This window comes from Aplidium turbinatum, chromosome 11 (assembly GCF_918807975.1).
Source record: "Aplidium turbinatum chromosome 11, kaAplTurb1.1, whole genome shotgun sequence".
Classification (NCBI taxonomy): domain Eukaryota; kingdom Metazoa; phylum Chordata; class Ascidiacea; order Aplousobranchia; family Polyclinidae; genus Aplidium; species Aplidium turbinatum.
In genome coordinates this window covers 425,243-445,783 of record NC_137482.1, presented here as the reverse complement: position 1 = coordinate 445,783, position 20,541 = coordinate 425,243, and the positions used below count along the sequence as shown (strand labels likewise).

The 20,541-nt window shown below is 38.8% G+C and overlaps 1 protein-coding gene across 5 annotated transcripts; it reads left to right on the top strand.

The window, feature by feature from the left end:
- Window positions 1-1,727: 1,727 nt before the first annotated feature.
- On the top strand, window positions 1,728-20,075 carry LOC145779405 (fatty acid hydroxylase domain-containing protein 2-like). 5 transcript variants are annotated; one of them, XM_082590985.1, is made up of 8 exons: window positions 1,728-1,750; window positions 16,194-16,285; window positions 16,718-16,821; window positions 17,281-17,402; window positions 17,693-17,895; window positions 18,617-18,722; window positions 19,058-19,224; window positions 19,520-20,075. In XM_082590985.1, the coding sequence occupies exons 1-8, from the start codon at window positions 1,730-1,732 to the stop codon at window positions 19,671-19,673; spliced, it is 969 nt and encodes a 322-aa protein (XP_082447111.1). In that variant the 5' UTR covers window positions 1,728-1,729; the 3' UTR covers window positions 19,674-20,075. The 5 variants fall into 5 exon arrangements, with proteins under 5 accessions (XP_082447111.1, XP_082447115.1, XP_082447112.1 ...); XM_082590989.1 differs by lacking the exon at window positions 1,728-1,750 and adding an exon at window positions 14,485-14,503; XM_082590986.1 differs by lacking the exon at window positions 1,728-1,750 and adding an exon at window positions 14,504-14,625.
- Window positions 20,076-20,541: the final 466 nt, after the last annotated feature.

Here is a 20,541-nt window from a genome sequence, read left to right as displayed (position 1 = left end):
TTAAGCTGAGCTTGATCGAAGATTCGACCGGAGGCGGCGGATCTGTTTACAGCAGCCAACAGAGAGGCCTTTTTGAGATGTGCAAACCGTGAGGAAAGATAAAGATCTGATACTGAGATCAGCTTACCCGATGCCATTGCCTAAAAGCGGAACTTACTTTGCTTAGCGATGTTGTAAGTGGAAAAACAGCAAACTCCGTTCAAAAGGTTGCTGAGATATTATCGCAACTAACCCTCAAACACTATCTTTTCAAAGAAACGCGAAGATTCGTGGAGTTCTGCCTTTGCCTCTCGGTTTCAGCTGCATCATCACAACGTTCTTTTTCTGCTCTAAGACGCCTGAAAACGTGGTTGAGAAGCTCAATGACACGAAAAAGACTTATCCTATGGTAGCCTACTTATCTTGCGTTGATGCATGTCCACCAAAACATTTTGGACACTGATGTCGATGTCAAAGAACTCATGACACAGTTCAAAGAGAAAACACCAGAACGAAAATCATCTTTGGAGGCGTGTGAGAGCACATTTTCACAAATTGTCGTTTTCATATTACTTTCTAATTTGTTCGTTTTCATTCTTTAATTTGTTACAATTTACAATGTGTGTGTTTTGGCGCCGTTTTCTTTTTATACAGGAAGTGACCGAATGCCCACTACCAGTTGAAAATGTTCTCCCACATAAGAGGGTCTGGGTGGCCCCCAGAAGCTGACAACACTATAACGGCAGCTTCAGCCCTCCCCCACAGAAAAATAGATCCCGCGCCACTGCTTTTGACGTTTTAAAACGGTGACTAAAATTGCACAACTATGGACTGAGAAATCTTCTTCGAGGACTTGATCCTGGCAGTTTCGCATAGCCTACTTGTGGAGGCTTTGAACCGCACTAACGCAGTCCCGAGATGGAGAGAGTAAAGTTTCCGATTGTTGAAATGTTGTTGCCGGGGAATTATTCCATCGATTAGATGCCGCTAAATGGAGAGCAATCCTAAGAGTCAAACCAGCGCCGCTTGATCTTAAAGCTTCGTTCACGAAGTCACGCGCTATCCAACTGAGCTATCGAAGTGGGGTTTATGTTTGATTTTATATACAAGCCCAAGCTTTTCGGGTAGCCTACTATCTCTCCAGGGCTTCCACTTGTGAGGAAATTTACTTATTTGAGGAAGTGAGGAAGTGTGACTTCAAAATTGATAGAAAATTTGTGAAAAACAAATCTGTCCGCGCAGTGCGCAGATCACGTGATAAAAACAAAAACACCACAAGACAAGTCGCCTAGCTGGCTGGCTGTGGCTGGCCTTGGCCTTGCAGAACTTGCTGCATTCTCAGCGAAGTGTTTGCTTAGCTTGCTGTGTTCATCCAAAGACCTTTTCAAACTTTACTGAAAGTCTAAAGTCTGGATTGGTTAACACCTGACTTTGATACAAGTTCAAATCAAAGCCGTGGCCGAGTGGTTAGCGCGTTGGGCTCGCAGTCGAGAGCCTGCATGTTCGACTCCAGCCACTCGCACTTGCTGTTGTTTCTCTGGGCAAGAAACTTTACGATAATTGCCTCTACCCAGTGATCGATTTCGAGTAATGGGTAGTACCAAATTTAAGTCATAAGTAAAGTAGACAACCGGAAACAGACATTGCTGTCGGCTGCAGCGTGGGTCAGGTGTATTTCGGAAGGCGTACACCGATGCATAGCGCTCAAGTCCGCTTTACCGCAATGCAGGATAAAGATAAACAAACAAACATGGATGTGTCAAATAGAAAGGTACGGTAAGAAAATTGCTCAATGTGAAGAGGTTGTGTGTAGGCCTAGTACCGTAAGAGATAAAAAAAAAACTTGGAAATCATAAAGTAACTTTTAGCAAACGCATCAGATTCTGATGCCATCAGATAGTTGCTTTCGAGTGAAAAGGGATCGATCTATATCTTATTTAACCTGTGTGCAGATGTACGGTATGCACTTTGGGCGATAAAAGTGTACTGTAGGCTATACTGTACTTTACATATTTCAAAACAACTGATATATAAATGTTGAGGAACATCATTGCAAATGACAGTTTTGTAAGAAAACCGCTTTAAATAAATAATTTAACTTTATACAGTGCTAAACTATAAGTCAGCATGTATTTATTGTGGTCAAACTATCCTAAACCATATATAGATTTAGCATTCTGTGTCTTATGGAAATGTTGATATTTCCTGTTAATTTTTACTATAATATACATTTCACACTCACAGTAATAAGGAAAGTAGGGCTGAGTTGAAGTATTTCTGTGGCTCTATTACTACTGTACGTCTTGTATTTGGTTTCATGTTATTGTGAAAGGAAATGATATATATAAATTTTATTAAGTAAAATGTGCTCAAAGTTAATGGTTTAGCTCTGGGGGGTGTGCTTACTGTGCACTTGAGCAAGGCATTTGAAGGACTGCTCCTCATTCTTCGGTAACTAGTGAATAAACAAAGTCCAGACAACAAGTGGAACCTTTTATCTTGATAACCGGCCTGCGACAATGGGTCAAACCTTCTACAAGAATGCGAAGCTGCAGGGAATAACCATTCGGAGGCTTTCTCAGTCCAAGGACAAAGCTTTAAACCAACCAAGGTATTTTGTTTATCAACTTTTCAGCCCAAAAGTTAAGCAGCTGACATGAAAGAGTGCTATGGTTTTAGTCATCACATCACAAGGCTTGGTACGGACATCTAAATTCATTTTTCATTAAGATTTTTTAAGGTTTGAAGCAGTTGATGGAAAGCCAGATGGGTGCTCTTCCACAAGACGCCCTGTTGGTCAACCAGACAAAATGATGACGTCTTATACGTCACACACATTGGAATGGACTATTATGAAGTGGGAAATGCGGGGTGGAAATGCAATGAAACACACCAGAAGGAAATTGTCTCCCATTTATTCATTTGTTGTTCAATTTCAACACATTTGCTATCGTTGAAAAGCACAAGCATAGACCTCACCAACTAAATTAATACCAAGTCCCAAAATACTACTAGCTCCATCTAGTGGCCACCTAAACTTGATCACATGCAAACCATTGCATTTCAATGGCGAATCGATCGTCTTCCAGTTCACGCCCTGCATGTTCACGATAATTAATTGTCTCCCATTTATTCATTTCTTGCTCAATTTTAACAGATTTGCTACCGTTAAAAAGCACAAGCATAGATCTAACCAACTAAATTAATACCAAGTCCCAAAATACTACTAGCTCCATCTGGTGGCCACCTAAACTTGACCAAATTCAAACCATCACCAAAACTTCATTTTAAATGATAAACAATCTAAATCAAATCCAATTAAAAGAACATGTTACTGTTTATTGGAGGGCTAACTTTCATTTTTGTATCTTATTTAATATGCGCGTAATCGTTGTTCGAAGACAGCCCCCCAACGAAGCTTTTGCCCAATGCATTTCAATGGCGAATCGATCGTCTTCCAGTTCACGCCCTGCATGTTCACGATAATTAATTGTCTCCCATTTATTCATTTCTTGCTCAATTTCAACAGATTTACTATCGTTGAAAAGCACAAGCAAGGATCTAACCAACTAAATTAATACCAAGTCCCAAAATACTACTAGCTCCATCTGGTGGCCACCTAAACTTGACCAAATTCAAACCATCACCAAAACTTCATTTTAAATGATAAACAATCTAAATTAAATCCAATTAAAAGAACATGTTACTGTTTATTGAAGGGTTAACTTTCATTTTTGTATCTTATTTAATATGCGCGTAATCGTTGTTCGAAGACAGCCCCCCAACGAAGCTTTTGCCCAATGCATTTCAATGGCGAATCGATCGTCTTCCAGTTCACGCCCTGCATGTTCACGATAATTAATTGTCTCCCATTTATTCATTTCTTGCTCAATTTCAACAGATTTACTATCGTTGAAAAGCACAAGCAAGGATCTAACCAACTAAATTAATACCAAGTCCCAAAATACTACTAGCTCCATCTGGTGGCCACCTAAACTTGACCAAATTCAAACCATCACCAAAACTTCATTTTAAATGATAAACAATCTAAATTAAATCCAATTAAAAGAACATGTTACTGTTTATTGAAGGGTTAACTTTCATTTTTGTATCTTATTTAATATGCGCGTAATCGTTGTTCGAAGACAGCCCCCCAACGAAGCTTTTGCCCAATGCATTTCAATGGCGAATCGATCGTCTTCCAGTTCACGCCCTGCATGTTCACGATAATTAATTGTCTCCCATTTATTCATTTCTTGCTCAATTTCAACAGATTTACTATCGTTGAAAAGCACAAGCAAGGATCTAACCAACTAAAATAATACCAAGTCCCAAAATACTACTAGCTCCATCTGGTGGCCACCTAAACTTGACCAAATTCAAACCATCACCAAAACTTCATTTTAAATGATAAACAATCTAAATTAAATCCAATTTAAAGAACATGTTACTGTTTATTGAAGGGTTAACTTTCATTTTTGTATCTTATTTAATATGCGCGTAATCGTTGTTCGAAGACAGCCCCCCAACGAAGCTTTTGCCCAATGCATTTCAATGGCGAATCGATCGTCTTCCAGTTCACGCCCTGCATGTTCACGATAATTAATTGTCTCCCGTTTATTCATTTCTTGCTCAATTTCAACAGATTTGCTATCGTTGAAAAGCACAAGCATAGATCTAACCAACTAAAATAATACCAAGTCCCAAAATACTACTAGCTCCATCTGGTGGCCACCTAAACTTGACCAAATTCAAACCATCACCAAAACTTCATTTTAAATGATAAACAATCTAAATTAAATCCAATTAAAAGAACATGTTACTGTTTATTGGAGGGCTAACTTTCATTTTTGTATCTTATTTAATATGCGCGTAATCGTTGTTCGAAGACAGCCCCCAAACGAAGCTTTTGCCCAATGCATTTCAATGGCGAATCGATCGTCTTCCAGTTCACGCCCTGCATGTTCACGATAATTAATTGTCTCCCATTTATTCATTTCTTGCTCAATTTTAACAGATTTGCTACCGTTAAAAAGCACAAGCATAGATCTAACCAACTAAATTAATACCAAGTCCCAAAATACTACTAGCTCCATCTGGTGGCCACCTAAACTTGACCAAATTCAAACCATCACCAAAACTTCATTTTAAATGATAAACAATCTAAATCAAATCCAATTAAAAGAACATGTTACTGTTTATTGGAGGGCTAACTTTCATTTTTGTATCTTATTTAATATGCGCGTAATCGTTGTTCGAAGACAGCCCCCCAACGAAGCTTTTGCCCAATGCATTTCAATGGCGAATCGATCGTCTTCCAGTTCACGCCCTGCATGTTCACGATAATTAATTGTCTCCCATTTATTCATTTCTTGCTCAATTTCAACAGATTTACTATCGTTGAAAAGCACAAGCAAGGATCTAACCAACTAAATTAATACCAAGTCCCAAAATACTACTAGCTCCATCTGGTGGCCACCTAAACTTGACCAAATTCAAACCATCACCAAAACTTCATTTTAAATGATAAACAATCTAAATTAAATCCAATTAAAAGAACATGTTACTGTTTATTGAAGGGTTAACTTTCATTTTTGTATCTTATTTAATATGCGCGTAATCGTTGTTCGAAGACAGCCCCCCAACGAAGCTTTTGCCCAATGCATTTCAATGGCGAATCGATCGTCTTCCAGTTCACGCCCTGCATGTTCACGATAATTAATTGTCTCCCATTTATTCATTTCTTGCTCAATTTCAACAGATTTACTATCGTTGAAAAGCACAAGCAAGGATCTAACCAACTAAATTAATACCAAGTCCCAAAATACTACTAGCTCCATCTGGTGGCCACCTAAACTTGACCAAATTCAAACCATCACCAAAACTTCATTTTAAATGATAAACAATCTAAATTAAATCCAATTAAAAGAACATGTTACTGTTTATTGAAGGGTTAACTTTCATTTTTGTATCTTATTTAATATGCGCGTAATCGTTGTTCGAAGACAGCCCCCCAACGAAGCTTTTGCCCAATGCATTTCAATGGCGAATCGATCGTCTTCCAGTTCACGCCCTGCATGTTCACGATAATTAATTGTCTCCCATTTATTCATTTCTTGCTCAATTTCAACAGATTTACTATCGTTGAAAAGCACAAGCAAGGATCTAACCAACTAAAATAATACCAAGTCCCAAAATACTACTAGCTCCATCTGGTGGCCACCTAAACTTGACCAAATTCAAACCATCACCAAAACTTCATTTTAAATGATAAACAATCTAAATTAAATCCAATTTAAAGAACATGTTACTGTTTATTGAAGGGTTAACTTTCATTTTTGTATCTTATTTAATATGCGCGTAATCGTTGTTCGAAGACAGCCCCCCAACGAAGCTTTTGCCCAATGCATTTCAATGGCGAATCGATCGTCTTCCAGTTCACGCCCTGCATGTTCACGATAATTAATTGTCTCCCGTTTATTCATTTCTTGCTCAATTTCAACAGATTTGCTATCGTTGAAAAGCACAAGCATAGATCTAACCAACTAAAATAATACCAAGTCCCAAAATACTACTAGCTCCATCTGGTGGCCACCTAAACTTGACCAAATTCAAACCATCACCAAAACTTCATTTTAAATGATAAACAATCTAAATTAAATCCAATTAAAAGAACATGTTACTGTTTATTGGAGGGCTAACTTTCATTTTTGTATCTTATTTAATATGCGCGTAATCGTTGTTCGAAGACAGCCCCCAAACGAAGCTTTTGCCCAATGCATTTCAATGGCGAATCGATCGTCTTCCAGTTCACGCCCTGCATGTTCACGATAATTAATTGTCTCCCATTTATTCATTTCTTGCTCAATTTCAACAGATTTACTATCGTTGAAAAGCACAAGCATAGATCTAACCAACTAAATTAATACCAAGTCCCAAAATACTACTAGCTCCATCTGGTGGCCACCTAAACTTGACCAAATTCAAACCATCACCAAAACTTCATTTTAAATGATAAACAATCTAAATTAAATCCAATTAAAAGAACATGTTACTGTTTATTGGAGGGCTAACTTTCATTTTTGTATCTTATTTAATATGCGCGTAATCGTTGTTCGAAGACAGCCCCCCAACGAAGCTTTTGCCCAATGCATTTCAATGGCGAATCGATCGTCTTCCAGTTCACGCCCTGCATGTTCACGATAATTAATTGTCTCCCATTTATTCATTTCTTGCTCAATTTCAACAGATTTACTATCGTTGAAAAGCACAAGCAAGGATCTAACCAACTAAATTAATACCAAGTCCCAAAATACTACTAGCTCCATCTGGTGGCCACCTAAACTTGACCAAATTCAAACCATCACCAAAACTTCATTTTAAATGATAAACAATCTAAATTAAATCCAATTAAAAGAACATGTTACTGTTTATTGACGGGTTAACTTTCATTTTTGTATCTTATTTAATATGCGCGTAATCGTTGTTCGAAGACAGCCCCCCAACGAAGCTTTTGCCCAATGCATTTCAATGGCGAATCGATCGTCTTCCAGTTCACGCCCTGCATGTTCACGATAATTAATTGTCTCCCGTTTATTCATTTCTTGCTCAATTTCAACAGATTTGCTATCGTTGAAAAGCACAAGCATAGATCTAACCAACTAATTTAATATCAAGTCCCAAAATACTACTAGCTCCATCTGGTGGCTACCTAAACTTGAGCAAATTCAAACCATTATCAAAACTTCATTTTAAATGATAAGAACATTAAACGACAGCCAAATAAAAGAACATGTTACTGTTTATTGAAGGGTTAACTTTCATTTTTGTATCTTATTTAATATGCGCGCAATCGTTGTTCGAAGACAGCCCCCCAACGAAGCTTTTGCCCAATGCATTTCAATGGCGAATCGATCGTCTTCCAGTTCACGCCCTGCATGTTCACGATAATTAATTGTCTCCCATTTATTCATTTCTTGCTCAATTTCAACAGATTTACTATCGTTAAAAAGCACAAGCATAGATCTAACCAACTAAATTAATACGAAGTCCCAAAATACTACTAGCTCCATCTGGTGGCCACCTAAACTTGACCAAATTCAAACCATCACCAAAACTTCATTTTAAATGATAAACAATCTAAATTAAATCCAATTAAAAGAACATGTTACTGTTTATTGAAGGGTTAACTTTCATTTTTGTATCTTATTTAATATGCGCGCAATCGTTGTTCGAAGACAGCCCCCCAACGAAGCTTTTGCCCAATGCATTTCAATGGCGAATCGATCGTCTTCCAGTTCACGCCCTGCATGTTCACGATAATTAATTATCTCCCATTTATTCATTTCTTGATCAATTTCAACAGATTTGCTATCGTTGAAAAGCACAAGCATAGATCTAACCAACTAAATTAATATCAAGTCCCAAAATACTACTAGCTCCATCTGGTGGCCACCTAAACTTGACCACATGCAAACCATCACTTGTCGATTGTTGTAGAAAAATTAAATCTTCGTGTTTCTTAATAGTTGCACTGAGGTCTCCACAGGGCCTCTGAGAAAAATTTTCAGTAAGGGTACGAAGAGTCATTCCGGGCCCCCCTCTCACTCCGGGCCCTCTTTGTCTTTGGCAAAGCGCGTGATTTTACTTAGGCGTATTGCACACCATACAACATTTTACTGCAGAATTGGTCATCTGTGCGCAATAATAGCATCAGGCTGCAATAAAACTATTATTTAGTGTTTTGTGTTGTGTATAGCCTATCATGTGATCTGTCCCTCGCCAATTTGCGTAGGCTATCCTGCATTGGATTCGTGTGTCAGTTGTTGATGCCGGTGCTGTTGAGAGGTGTCGCTTGTAGCTTACAGCTTTAATGCAAAATTTTCAAATTCATTCATTTATTTCTCTTAGATGTAGCCTATAATTAGTCCTGATGAGGACACTATGATTTGGTGTCGAAAACGTTGGATTTAGTAGTGTTTCTTGTTTTTTGTGTGTTTAATAAAAAATGTTAAATCCACTAACGTTACTGAGTGTTATATGTATCTGGTACAACAAGTCAAGCTCTCTACCAAGGCTCAAACATAACATCTTGTCAAAACATCATCAAATTAATCGTCTGACCAATAAGCTTTCTTCATTAACTTTTGTATTCACAACATGCCTAGCAGAGGTGAACGAAGTTACTTTTTTTTGACTCGGTTCCGTTCCTGCTCCGAAAGTATTGACTCCGGCTCTTGCTCCAACTCCGAAATCCATTTTGAAGTGAAATAAGCGTGAAACTACCTTTTTCAAATAATTTTTAAAAAACACAAAAAAGCCCAAAATCACCAGAGCTTTTTAAAAAAGCCCGGGTTTTTCTCAACCCTGCTTTTGCTTCCCTATGTCCTCCCCCCCCCGAACAGGAGAAAAACCAACTTTTACGATTTAATTTTGGGTGCTTTAAAACGAAACATTTTTGCACGTAAAGCATTTTCCGGGCCCTTTTGCTACATTACGGGCCCCCAGGACTAGAGGATAACAACTTTTATGCTTGAATTTAGTCGTTTAGGGTGGTTTTAACCATCATTTTTTTGCGTAAAGTATAAAATTACAATTTCGGGCTTCCCAACAATCACAGGCCTGGGCCCTCAAGGGTATGCCGTACCCTCAGTACCCTCTTCTCATAGGCCCTGAGTCTCCAAGCAAAATATTCAAACACAAACGGTTTTGAAACAACAAATATTCGTGCTTCTACGAAAAGCATACTATGTGGCTTCAGGCCACATCATCACTATTGATGAACACGAATATTTGCCATTTGTTGATAACGTACAGATCTGTTCGGAGGATTTGTTGAGGAATCAGCATCAAATCGGTGGACCTGGCCAGTGGCCACATCGTCGCTATCGGTGAGTCCTTGGTGGCCAGACCAAAACGAGGAAATTCACAAGGGCGCCCAGTGCCACAGCAGTGGATCTTCGGCGGGATTGACACCACAACAAAGTAAGTTATATAATATGTGCATGTTTACGCACTACAACTAGGCCTACGCCTATAGTCAACTACGTTCGAGCAGGTGAGCAATATCACTTGGGCTTGGGATTTGAAGGAATATTTGACACTTTTATTTAACCCACCCTACTTAGGGCATTTTCTTTTGCTTCTCAATGCCTGTAGATATCCCTAGTAAATTGTGCTATTAGAGAATGCTTCATCGTAATGGTACCGCGGCGGGACAGGGCTACACTGGAGGCAGAAATTCTACGCCACATCGCACAGGAACAGAGATCCATTCCGATGAATGGGGTACATACTCTAATTTGTCTAGTGAGTGTTTCTTGTAGTTCTATTTTAAAATGACATACACTAACATGTAAACACTTAACGTGGATTATGTTAAACATTAAATGGATTAGATGAAGTACATAAAATGCATGTAGATTAAACATTTGTGTATACTAGGTGTACTGAGAGTAAAAATGTGTAGGGGAGATGTGGCACCCATGGGACGAATATGACATTATTTCTAATAAAACGTTATTTTAAAGCAAATCATGAACTAAAGCAATTTTATTGCAAAGTTTAGTCATTGTTTCATAACATGAAATCAAAACAGCGATGACTGTAGGCTAATATTCTTTATTGTTTTTTTTATCATCATTAAAAAGTGTCAGACAACTGTCCCATAGGTTGCTTACACACATGATCAATGGGACAAGGGGCTATGTCCCAGGGGACACTTTGCTAGATAGGCTACATCAATTGATTGTCAAGGGTATGATGGAATGAAAGAGACTCAAGAGAAAAGAAGCAGAACGTGGTTTCTTGGTTTTCATCAATAAATAGACCCGCTTTTCTTTTCAGACATGATAAAATAAGACACTTTAAAGGTTCAATGAATTGAAATCTAAAAAGGTATATACTTTTGCCATGATCTATAGCAAAGTGTAGTGTAATAAGGCTTTTTAAGATTGTACAAAATAAAGCAGTAGCTCTTATCTCATTCCTAGTGAAAAATACTTTTTAAGTGAAAAAAATTCCTTTCAGCCTTAAAATAACGTAGGATTATGTCCCAAAAGTGATTGCTTGCACAGTCCCATTGGTCATTCAAACACCAGTTTGTGTTTAGCTTGTCTGAAGACATATCACAGTACAACGTGTACTTTTCTGTTGTGATAGCATCAGACCCAACCATATGGCTTAAACTGTCATGCCAGGTCCCACTTGATACAACTTATTCATAGTGTAGAAATTGTTAACAAAAGTTAACCATTTAAAGTTACTTTGGGAGCAGAAAAAACAATCAACTGACCTCGCCACTTAACTGCACAGCTCCTTTTCAAAAAGCACGATGGCTCATGTCAAAAGAATTATGCATCCAATAAAAATATATTTACCAATTTAACATGTTTTTGTTATTTCTATTTGGAAACCGTTGCAGCAAGCATTTTACGCTGAAACTTATTTAAAGTTGCTTTCGTATTTTTTTAGATCTTGGATATCGCCACCAAACGGTCAACCATCACCATCATTATGGTTCGGCCACAGGGGTGTGGCACCACAAGGCACATGATACCTGGGTGTCTTGATGAATTTATGTGGCGACATCAGTTTCCACGGGGACGACATTTTCCGGAAGTTCTCCGCGTCATAAGGGAGTCCTATCCCTTACTGTAGCCACCACATCGTCCATTTGCCAAAAAAAAACAGCCCTTTTCAGGGCTACCTAATGATAAAAAAGAGTTGCTGCCCACATACTTTGTGATATTTATTCTATAACAAACAAACTAGGCTAACAAAAGTGCAATGTCAGATGAAACAAAATAATTGTTTTAACTTACGGTACGTTTGTAACATGATTTTTGTGTGTCAACGTTTAAGGATTGGACCTATGAATCATTTTGTTTACACGCACGAATGCCTTTGGGAAAACGACTTCGTGTGGTAATGAAAGAACACGAGAATGCAAGCCCAAGTCATTTCATTACGGTTTCGTTACTTACCTTTGATCCATATTTAAGCCTAGGTTCATTAGGCTTAGCCTACGTGTTCTGAAAAAATTTCTTGGCTAAGCTTTGAACAAAACATAAGCTAAGTATCCGCACCCACTGTCTCGCTGGTTGTTGTTGCTTTTTATTATTTGCAGAGGTTTCTCCATCCAAATAGGAACAATTTTCTGGCTCCTGCACTTGGAGCTGACATCACTTGCTTCCTCAACCGAGCTTTTCCAGTTGATGTCGACTGAGGGCCGAGTGACAAGAATTCTTCCACCACCTCCGAAAGGATCAAAGTTCTACACCGCTCTAGAGCACACATCGCTTTCCTATTGATCAGTGTTTGTTACATCACTTGATTCGGACAAGCCATTACACCACCAATTAGGCTATTTGTGTGCCTGATCCTAATCCTTTCTATGACTTTAGCATTTTATCAATATAAATGGGAGACAATTAATTATCGTAATCACGCAATGTGAATCCAGAAAGACGATCGATTCGTCATTGAAATGCATTGTGCAAAAGCTTCGTTGGGAGGCTGTCTTCGAACAACGATTGCTCGTATATTCAATAAGGTATAACAATGAAAGTTAGCACTTCAATAAACAGTAACATGTTCTTTTATTTGGCTGTCGTTTAATGTTCTTATCATTTAAAATGAAGTTTTGATAATGGTTTGAATTTGCTCAAGTTTAGGTAGCCACCAGATGGAGCTAGTAGTATTTTGGGACTTGGTATTATTTTAGTTGGTTAGATCCTTGCTTTTGCTTTTCAACGATAGCAAATCTGTTGAAATTGAGCAAGAAATGAATAAATGGGAGACAATTAATTATCGTGAACATGCAGGGCGTGAACTGGAAGACGATCGATTCGCTATTGAAATGCATTGGGCGAAAGCTTCGTTGGGGGGCTGTCTTCGAACAACGATTACGCGCATATTAAATAAGATACAAAAATGAAAGTTAACCCGTCAATAAACAGTAACATGTTCTTTTAATTGGATTTAATTTAGATTGTTTATCATTTAAAATGAAGTTTTGGTGATGGTTTGAATTTGGTCAAGTTTAGGTGGCCACCAGATGGAGCTAGTAGTATTTTGGCACTTGGTATTAATTTAGTTGGTTAGATCCTTGCTTGTGCTTTTCAACGATAGTAAATCTGTTGAAATTGAGCAAGAAATGAATAAATGGGAGACAATTAATTATCGTGAACATGCAGGGCGTGAACTGGAAGACGATCGATTCGCCATTGAAATGCATTGGGCAAAAGCTTCGTTGGGGGGCTGTCTTCGAACAACGATTACGCGCATATTAAATAAGATACAAAAATGAAAGTTAGCCCTCCAATAAACAGTAACATGTTCTTTTAATTGGATTTGATTTAGATTGTTTATCATTTAAAATGAAGTTTTGGTGATGGTTTGAATTTGGTCAAGTTTAGGTGGCCACCAGATGGAGCTAGTAGTATTTTGGGACTTGGTATTAATTTAGTTGGTTAGATCTATGCTTTTGCTTTTCAACGATAGCAAATCTGTTGAAATTGAGCAAGAAATGAATAAATGGGAGACAATTAATTATCGTGAACATGCAGGGCGTGAACTGGAAGACGATCGATTCGCCATTGAAATGCAATGGTTTGCATGTGATCAAGTTTAGGTGGCCACTAGATGGAGCTAGTAGTATTTTGGGACTTGGTATTAATTTAGTTGGTTAGGTCTATGCTTGTGCTTTTCAACGATAGCAAATCTGAGTGGTCGAGTGGTTAGCGCGTTGGGCTCGCAGTCGAGAGCCTGCATGTTCGACTCCAGCCACCCGCACATGCTGTTGTTTCTCTGGGCAAGAAACTTAACGATAATTGCCTCTACCTAGTGATCGATTTCGAGTAATGGGTAGTACCAAATTTAAGTCATAAGTAAAGTAGACAACCGGAAAACAGACATTGCCGTCGGCTGCAGCGTGGGTCAGGTGTATGTCGGAAGGCGTACACCGATGCATAGCGCTCAAGTCCGCTTTCCCGCAATGCAGGATAAAGATAAACAAACAAACAAACAAATGAATAAATGGGAGACAATTTCCTTCTGGTGTGTTTCATTGCATTTCCACCCCGCATTTCCTCCTTCATAATAGTCCATTCCAATGTGTGTGACGTTTTATGACGTCATCATTTTGTCTGGTTGACCAACAGGGCGTCTTGTGGAAGAGCACCGCCAGATGAAGGTCACTTTATCCAGTGCTGCCATGCATCCTGTGTAGCTTTTAAAAACTTTGCCACTTTAGGATAACATCAAATTACATTTTTGTGCTATTGTTGTTCTCCTTTTTATAATTGTAACATAAATTTTGGCCCTGGAATTCCTTTAGGTTTGACTTAGCTGAACCAGTGAATGTTTTAGTAAATAGAATTTTGTATTTTTTACTAAATAGGTTGATTGGCCTATTTAGGTTTATTGTGCTAAAGTTTCAGCTGTTTTCTTTAAACAATTTACAAAAACATATCAAACTAAGATTATCATTATTTTATTGTAATCTGTTATTTACACATTTAAGGTAAATTTTCTGGTTATAATTTGTCCACGGTTCATTTGCATAACCTATTCTTTGACAATATCCACTTACTGTCGACTCAGTAAGTTTATTAAGTTTTGGCAACAAAAGAAATCTCTTGAAATGTAAGTTTTCAATGTTTATGAGCATAGCAAACACGAAGTTTCAATAACTTGAATGTGAGTGGGAAGCACTGATGGTGAATGTGGTGGATTTAAGTACCAAGAAAATTCTCATAAACTTTGTGAATGTAAACAAAGTAACCTTGTGTAGCACTGTGCTTTCCTTTCAAACTAACTGGTACTTCACAATGTAGATATTTCTAACCTGTTTTAGCCTGATGATACAATTTTGCTGTGGTAGAGAAACAGCAAACTCGAAGCATCAGGCTAAAACAGGTCGTTAGTGTCTACATTGTGAAGCAATTCAACGTTCATGTTGCTAAAAGCGAAACTCAATGTATTGCATACCGTATTTACTTGATTGTAAGCCGCAGCTTATAAAGTTTTTTTTCCATCATGTTTGCGGCTTAACTTTAAGGGCGGCTTACAATCAAAAGCGGCTTATATTTTTTCTTTTTGCCTTTTTCTTTGTCGACTTTGCCATTGATGTTTTGCCGTACTGCGTTGTCTGATGCCGACAATTGTGAAGTTGTGACGTGAATTTTAAATTGTCACATGCATTTATGACGTGTATTCGAAAGAAAAAAAGGAGTTGTCAGTTTTATTTATGGTACTTAACAGTAAACAGTTTCAGCTTTGTGTGTAAACAATATTTACGGCTTACATTAAATTTTTAACACTATCACATGCGGCTTACAATCAAGGGCAGCTTACAATCAAGCGCGGCTTACAATCAAGTAAATATGGTAACCGATATTTGTTGCTCTTATGTTCTCAAGTGATAAAAGCTTTGGTAGAGAGTTTGCTTTGTTGAACCATAGAGAAATAAAACATAGTAACTTAAGCGGGTTTAGCATACTTTATTTCACACAAAATATAACATAATTAAATAAAATAAACTCAAATGTTTTCGACACGTACGTGTGTCCTCATCAGGAATTAAATCTGCAATACATAAAATGAAAAATCGTAAGATAAATTTGACTATGCACTGTAGTAACGACACTGGACTGAAAGCACAAACTGAACAAATGATACGAGAATGATTGCGAGTAAATTATGCGGTGGGAAACAGATCACGTGAGGTGTAAACTACAGGCGTTGGACAAAAACAATTAGAACACACACAAAAGGAACGATGAGCCACAGGCGAATAACTGCCGGTCGAGAGATGGATTGTTACGTTTGATTCTTAAGGCTTCCATGATCTTAGTTTGAAAATCAGATCTGCCTCGAGAGATGATTTTAAATTGGTCGATCGAGACATTGTCAGTGCACGCTTCACAAGAGGCGATGTGCAATTAAAGAGCACACATTATGCGAAGCTGCAAGAAAAATCATGTTATATTTTGTGTGAAATAAAGTATGCTAAACCCGCTTCAGTTACTATGTTTTATTTCTCTATATTCTCAAGTGATTGATAGATATCCTACTGCTTGTCTGTACAGAAAGCACAATCAAATGGCTGCATTACTACCAGGGGTCGGATATGTTCTGTGTGAAACAAAGGTGCCATGTTGTGCATTTACTTTGCATTGAGAAAGTTTATTTTATAGTTTTTGATGTTGCAGATGTATAGTTTGGGCTCAAGCCTCAAGGCTGCCCTGCTAGTCATCGGTGGGCTGACATTGGGACTAGCTGCCATCAGGAATTCTTTGACTTGGTGAGAAGTGAATCAACTTGATACAATTTGTTTGGTTCATTAACATTTGTAGTTTATTTGATCACAATAGGATGGGCAATAGTCTCGAGGTTAAAAAACAATGTTAATAGAGCCTCCAAAGTTCTTTTCGCTTTTGCATTATCTCACTGTAAGATTTTTTATTTTCGTTGTGCACTGAAGGGAATCTTCTGCCAAACATCTTATTTTGGCTCCATTGTTGAACTTTTCTTGGAGCACTTCCGGCAAGACAATAAAGTGAAAACAACAAAACAGTTTTAGGTGGAAGAGAAAACTATTCTTTGAACATAATTTGACAATGTTTTTTGCATCATAATTCTTCATTCTGTGTTTGTTAGCTCATTATTCATCCACAAACTCATTTGAGAACATCTGTTGATTGATTGCTAACTAAACATGTTTGTTTGTTTGCAGGCATCTTACCCAGATGTGGGGAGTCTCCCATAACTTTTGGCAAACCACTTGGGATAATGTTTTGGAATTGTTTGGGTACAATGCTCCATTGCTTTTCATTGTGGGTCAGTATCATCTGTGCTGGATTAATGTACTTTCTAGAATAAAATTGCTGCTGCTAATACTTTTTAATTGTTTGCTGAACACACACTTAGTAGACGGATATACTTTACGCAATGTTTTCGCTTATACTTCTCTTGAATGTATACTAACGACCTAAGTTATGTATTCTGTCATTGGTTTGCTTCAAAAGCAATTCTTCATTAGTTTTGCTTCTAATACAAATATTTAATTTTTGATTCAATAGACTCTTCATAGACTGGTGTGCTTTTAACTTACCTTTGTCTGCGTAATGTTTTCATTATTTTAATTATTTACATATTAATAGGGTTGCCCGTGGGTTACTAAACAAAACGTGTAATTTTCAATTTGGTTTACTTTTGAGTCAGGAATTTATATTTTGAGAAATACTGATCAATTTCAGCGGCATCTTCTCCGGGCACTTAGCTCCCCTCTTGTTCCAGGCACGAACATCGTTCTCGTCGCCGTCTTCTGGACCTATAACGCTTTTCTATTGTTCATCGATCTGACCGGCCGGCCTAAGTTTCTCCAAGCTTACAAAATACAGGAAGACAAACGTGTTCCGGTATGAAATGTTGAGCATTGTTGTGAAGAAGTAAAACTTGAAGCCATGCAGTGCCTATGCTGGATATCCTCAAGTTTGTCATGGGAGAACTTCTCTGCATTGGTTCTTCATGTTGTATTGTTAAGTTGCAAGGAAATTTATATTGTTTTCCCATTTCAAGGATAATTGGATTGTTTTTGCTTTTCATTGTCTCAACAGAGTGAAAGTTTTGTTTCTTATAAATATTTTATTTTCTTGAATATAAATAGATCTGACGATGTGCATTGTGACGTAGTGATCTTCCTCCTCAGGTGGACCGGAAGAAGGTGATCCACTGCGCTCTCGTGGTCCTTTTGAACCAATTTGTTTCCCTCATCGTCACCACCCTCCTCTACCCAGTGTTCCGGTGGAGAGGAATGCTCTGGGATTCCCAACTTCCATCATTCCTCGTGGTCCTCCTGGAGTTGTCCGGCTGTATCCTGGTGGAGGAGTTCGGCTTTTACTATTCCCACAGGTTTATTATTCGTCGATGACGTCATAATCGACTATCTATGATATTTCAAAGCAAAGCAAGATGACGTTTTTAAACAAAACCATCAGCATCTTACAGCATGACGCTAATGGGCGGTGCAGCCTAGAAAGACAATGTTTAGTTTGTTTGTGTTATTTACTTTCCAATTTGCGGTCTTAAGTTGTTAGGTTAACTTACACCATGGGTGTTCAAAAAGTTCGAAGTAACCTTAAAAGTGTTTTGTAGTGTTGCCCTTTTGCAAAACAACCAATAACCATGATATCTTTCGCGATCTAAGGACGTCATAACACAAGACAATTCGAATTGTTTGTATGAGCTAGATCGGTCTACACACAGACACCAGCCGCGAAGGTATTCGACGTGAGCCCATCAATCCGCTCATTGCGGATGAGACGCAAAGGAAGTGGTCTTCACGTATTGTTTGTGAGAGTGACGTCACAAAGCGAGCGCTGCAAAGATTAGAAGTTCACAAATCAAAGTTGGTTTTGACACTTGCTCAAGTGCTTTAATTTCGAAACAAAATCCTTGGTTAATTCTTAGTTGCAACAAGACCTTAACCCCCATCAGAACCATGCTTTTTGTCACAAATTTTCGTAGCTTAGCTAGAGAATATCACTTATTACCGAGAAGTTTCGTGTGGTTTGCCGATGTTAGGTCATAATGCGTTGGTTGTGGCTGATAGTTACCGCCCTCTCGTGTTCAGGCTCCTCCACCATCCGTTGCTCTACAAACGATTCCACAAGATCCATCACGAGTGGACCGCCCCCATCGGCATCGTCGGTCTCTACAGCCATCCAGTGGAGAACGTGGTGAGTGTGACATCATGATGACGTTGCAGCTTTAATTCGCGTCAAGCGATGACTTGGTCAGAGGTTTTGTCTTTTTGGGTCCGGTCCACCGTTTGCAGGGATGTCTGCGAAGCTTGTACTTCTGATCTGTGCATCCGGCAATGTTGGTGGAGTCTTAGTTATCATATTGTTGACCTATGGGCTATGACCCTTGACCCATCGTATGCGAGCTCCAGGGCGCCACTCGTTCAACTTGAGGGTTTCCATAAAGTTTTATTTGAGGATTCGCAATTCTCGAGGCTTCGAAATTCCCGTTGTCATCTAATGATCTAACCCTAACCTTTGTACACTTTTAGTTTTCAATCGTTCTCCCGGTCCTGCTCGGTCCCATAGTGGTTGGGGCTCACTTGGCCACCATGTGGTTATGGGTGACCATGGCGCTGGTGAACACTTCCAATTCCCACTGTGGGTATCACTTCCCTAGTTTTCCCTCCCCAGAGCAACATGACTACCACCACCTCAAGTAAGCATTGTAGTCGGTTGTGTGAGTGATTGTCTCTCAATCAGTAAAAAGGTCCATGTTACATTCACTCAACGTTTACAGACGTTAAATTAATGCAGAAATTGACAGATTTTCTGGTTTTATCGTATTCGTGGCAGCTTCGCATACTTGTAGAGGCTTTGAACTCATGGCGCAGGGCCCGGTTACCGAGATTGACAGAGTGAAGTTTCCGATTGTTGTTGAAATGTTGCTGGTTACGACACGCATCGCTGGTTACGACACGCATCATTGACCTTTGTATGATTCATTCCCGCAGTTTCAACCAGTGCTATGGAGTGCTTGGAATCCTGGATCGACTCCATAACACGAACGGAAAGTTCCTCGCCAGCGTCCACTATAAGCGCCACATCATGCACTTCAGTACCACCCCTCTTAAAGTGGCTTTTCCTAGCCCCCCCAAGACAGACTGACACGCAATGACGTAATGGCCACTGTTCTAATTACGAGGATGACGTGATATGACGCAGTATTAATGCTATGCAATTTTATTTCACATGGAGCAGTAATCTTGAATAGATTATTATTCGCGCATTTTGAATGATAACAGTCTGCTTTTAAGCAACACCGTGCGTTTTAGGTCTACCAGAGGTTAGTTCTATCCTTGATGTGCGATTGCAACCGAATCTTCAGTTTTCTAAATATCCACTAGGAGAGCGCTGTTTCATTGTTCCCTTTGACCCTGCATGATTGTCAGGGGCCCGATATTTTTACCAACTCCATATAGTACAATTTATAGACCCTGTTATATCATGGCAAGTGTTATTATTTTTCGTTTTGATTGCCAGAAATAAATATGAACTGCATCGTTTGAATTTGATTCGCGCTCGTTTGACTCTTCAGGGAACATCCTGATATGTTACAACCTCTTCTACGTCGATGTGTTGCTTGTTTGTGGTTGTCTGAGTTTGCTGTGAATGCTTCTCGAATCCCAAGACAAAGTAGTCGCCGCTTTCTTTATTGGAAGCGAGCATAACGTCACAGATGAAAAGAGATGACAATAAACGCACGGCGTTACAACAAACGAATCTGCTCAGCGAGGTTTGAATTCGCTTCATCGCTAGATGGCAGTGCTAAGCACGTTAAAGCAATGACGTAATTGAAGAACAGCAGATTTAACGCGTTGGCAAAAGAAAGGACGCGGGTTCAATTCCCTATCGTGTCACTTTCAATATCGAAGCACAAATGACAATAAGAATCATAAATAAACTTCAAGTTGTGCAGCACGTGAAGTGGAAAGTAGCCTGTAAGGAATGCATAGAAACCGACGCGATTAGATCG

What these genes read in the sequence shown, in the direction of transcription:
- LOC145779405 (XM_082590985.1), top strand. Translation starts at nt 1,730, where the DNA reads ATGGATGTGTCAAATAGAAAG. An exon ending in GGCTTTTACTATTCCCACAG is followed by an intron (nt 17,896 to 18,616) that starts GTTTATTATTCG and finishes TCTCGTGTTCAG; the next exon opens with GCTCCTCCACCATCCGTTGC. An exon ending in CATGACTACCACCACCTCAA is followed by an intron (nt 19,225 to 19,519) that starts GTAAGCATTGTA and finishes TCATTCCCGCAG; the next exon opens with TTTCAACCAGTGCTATGGAG.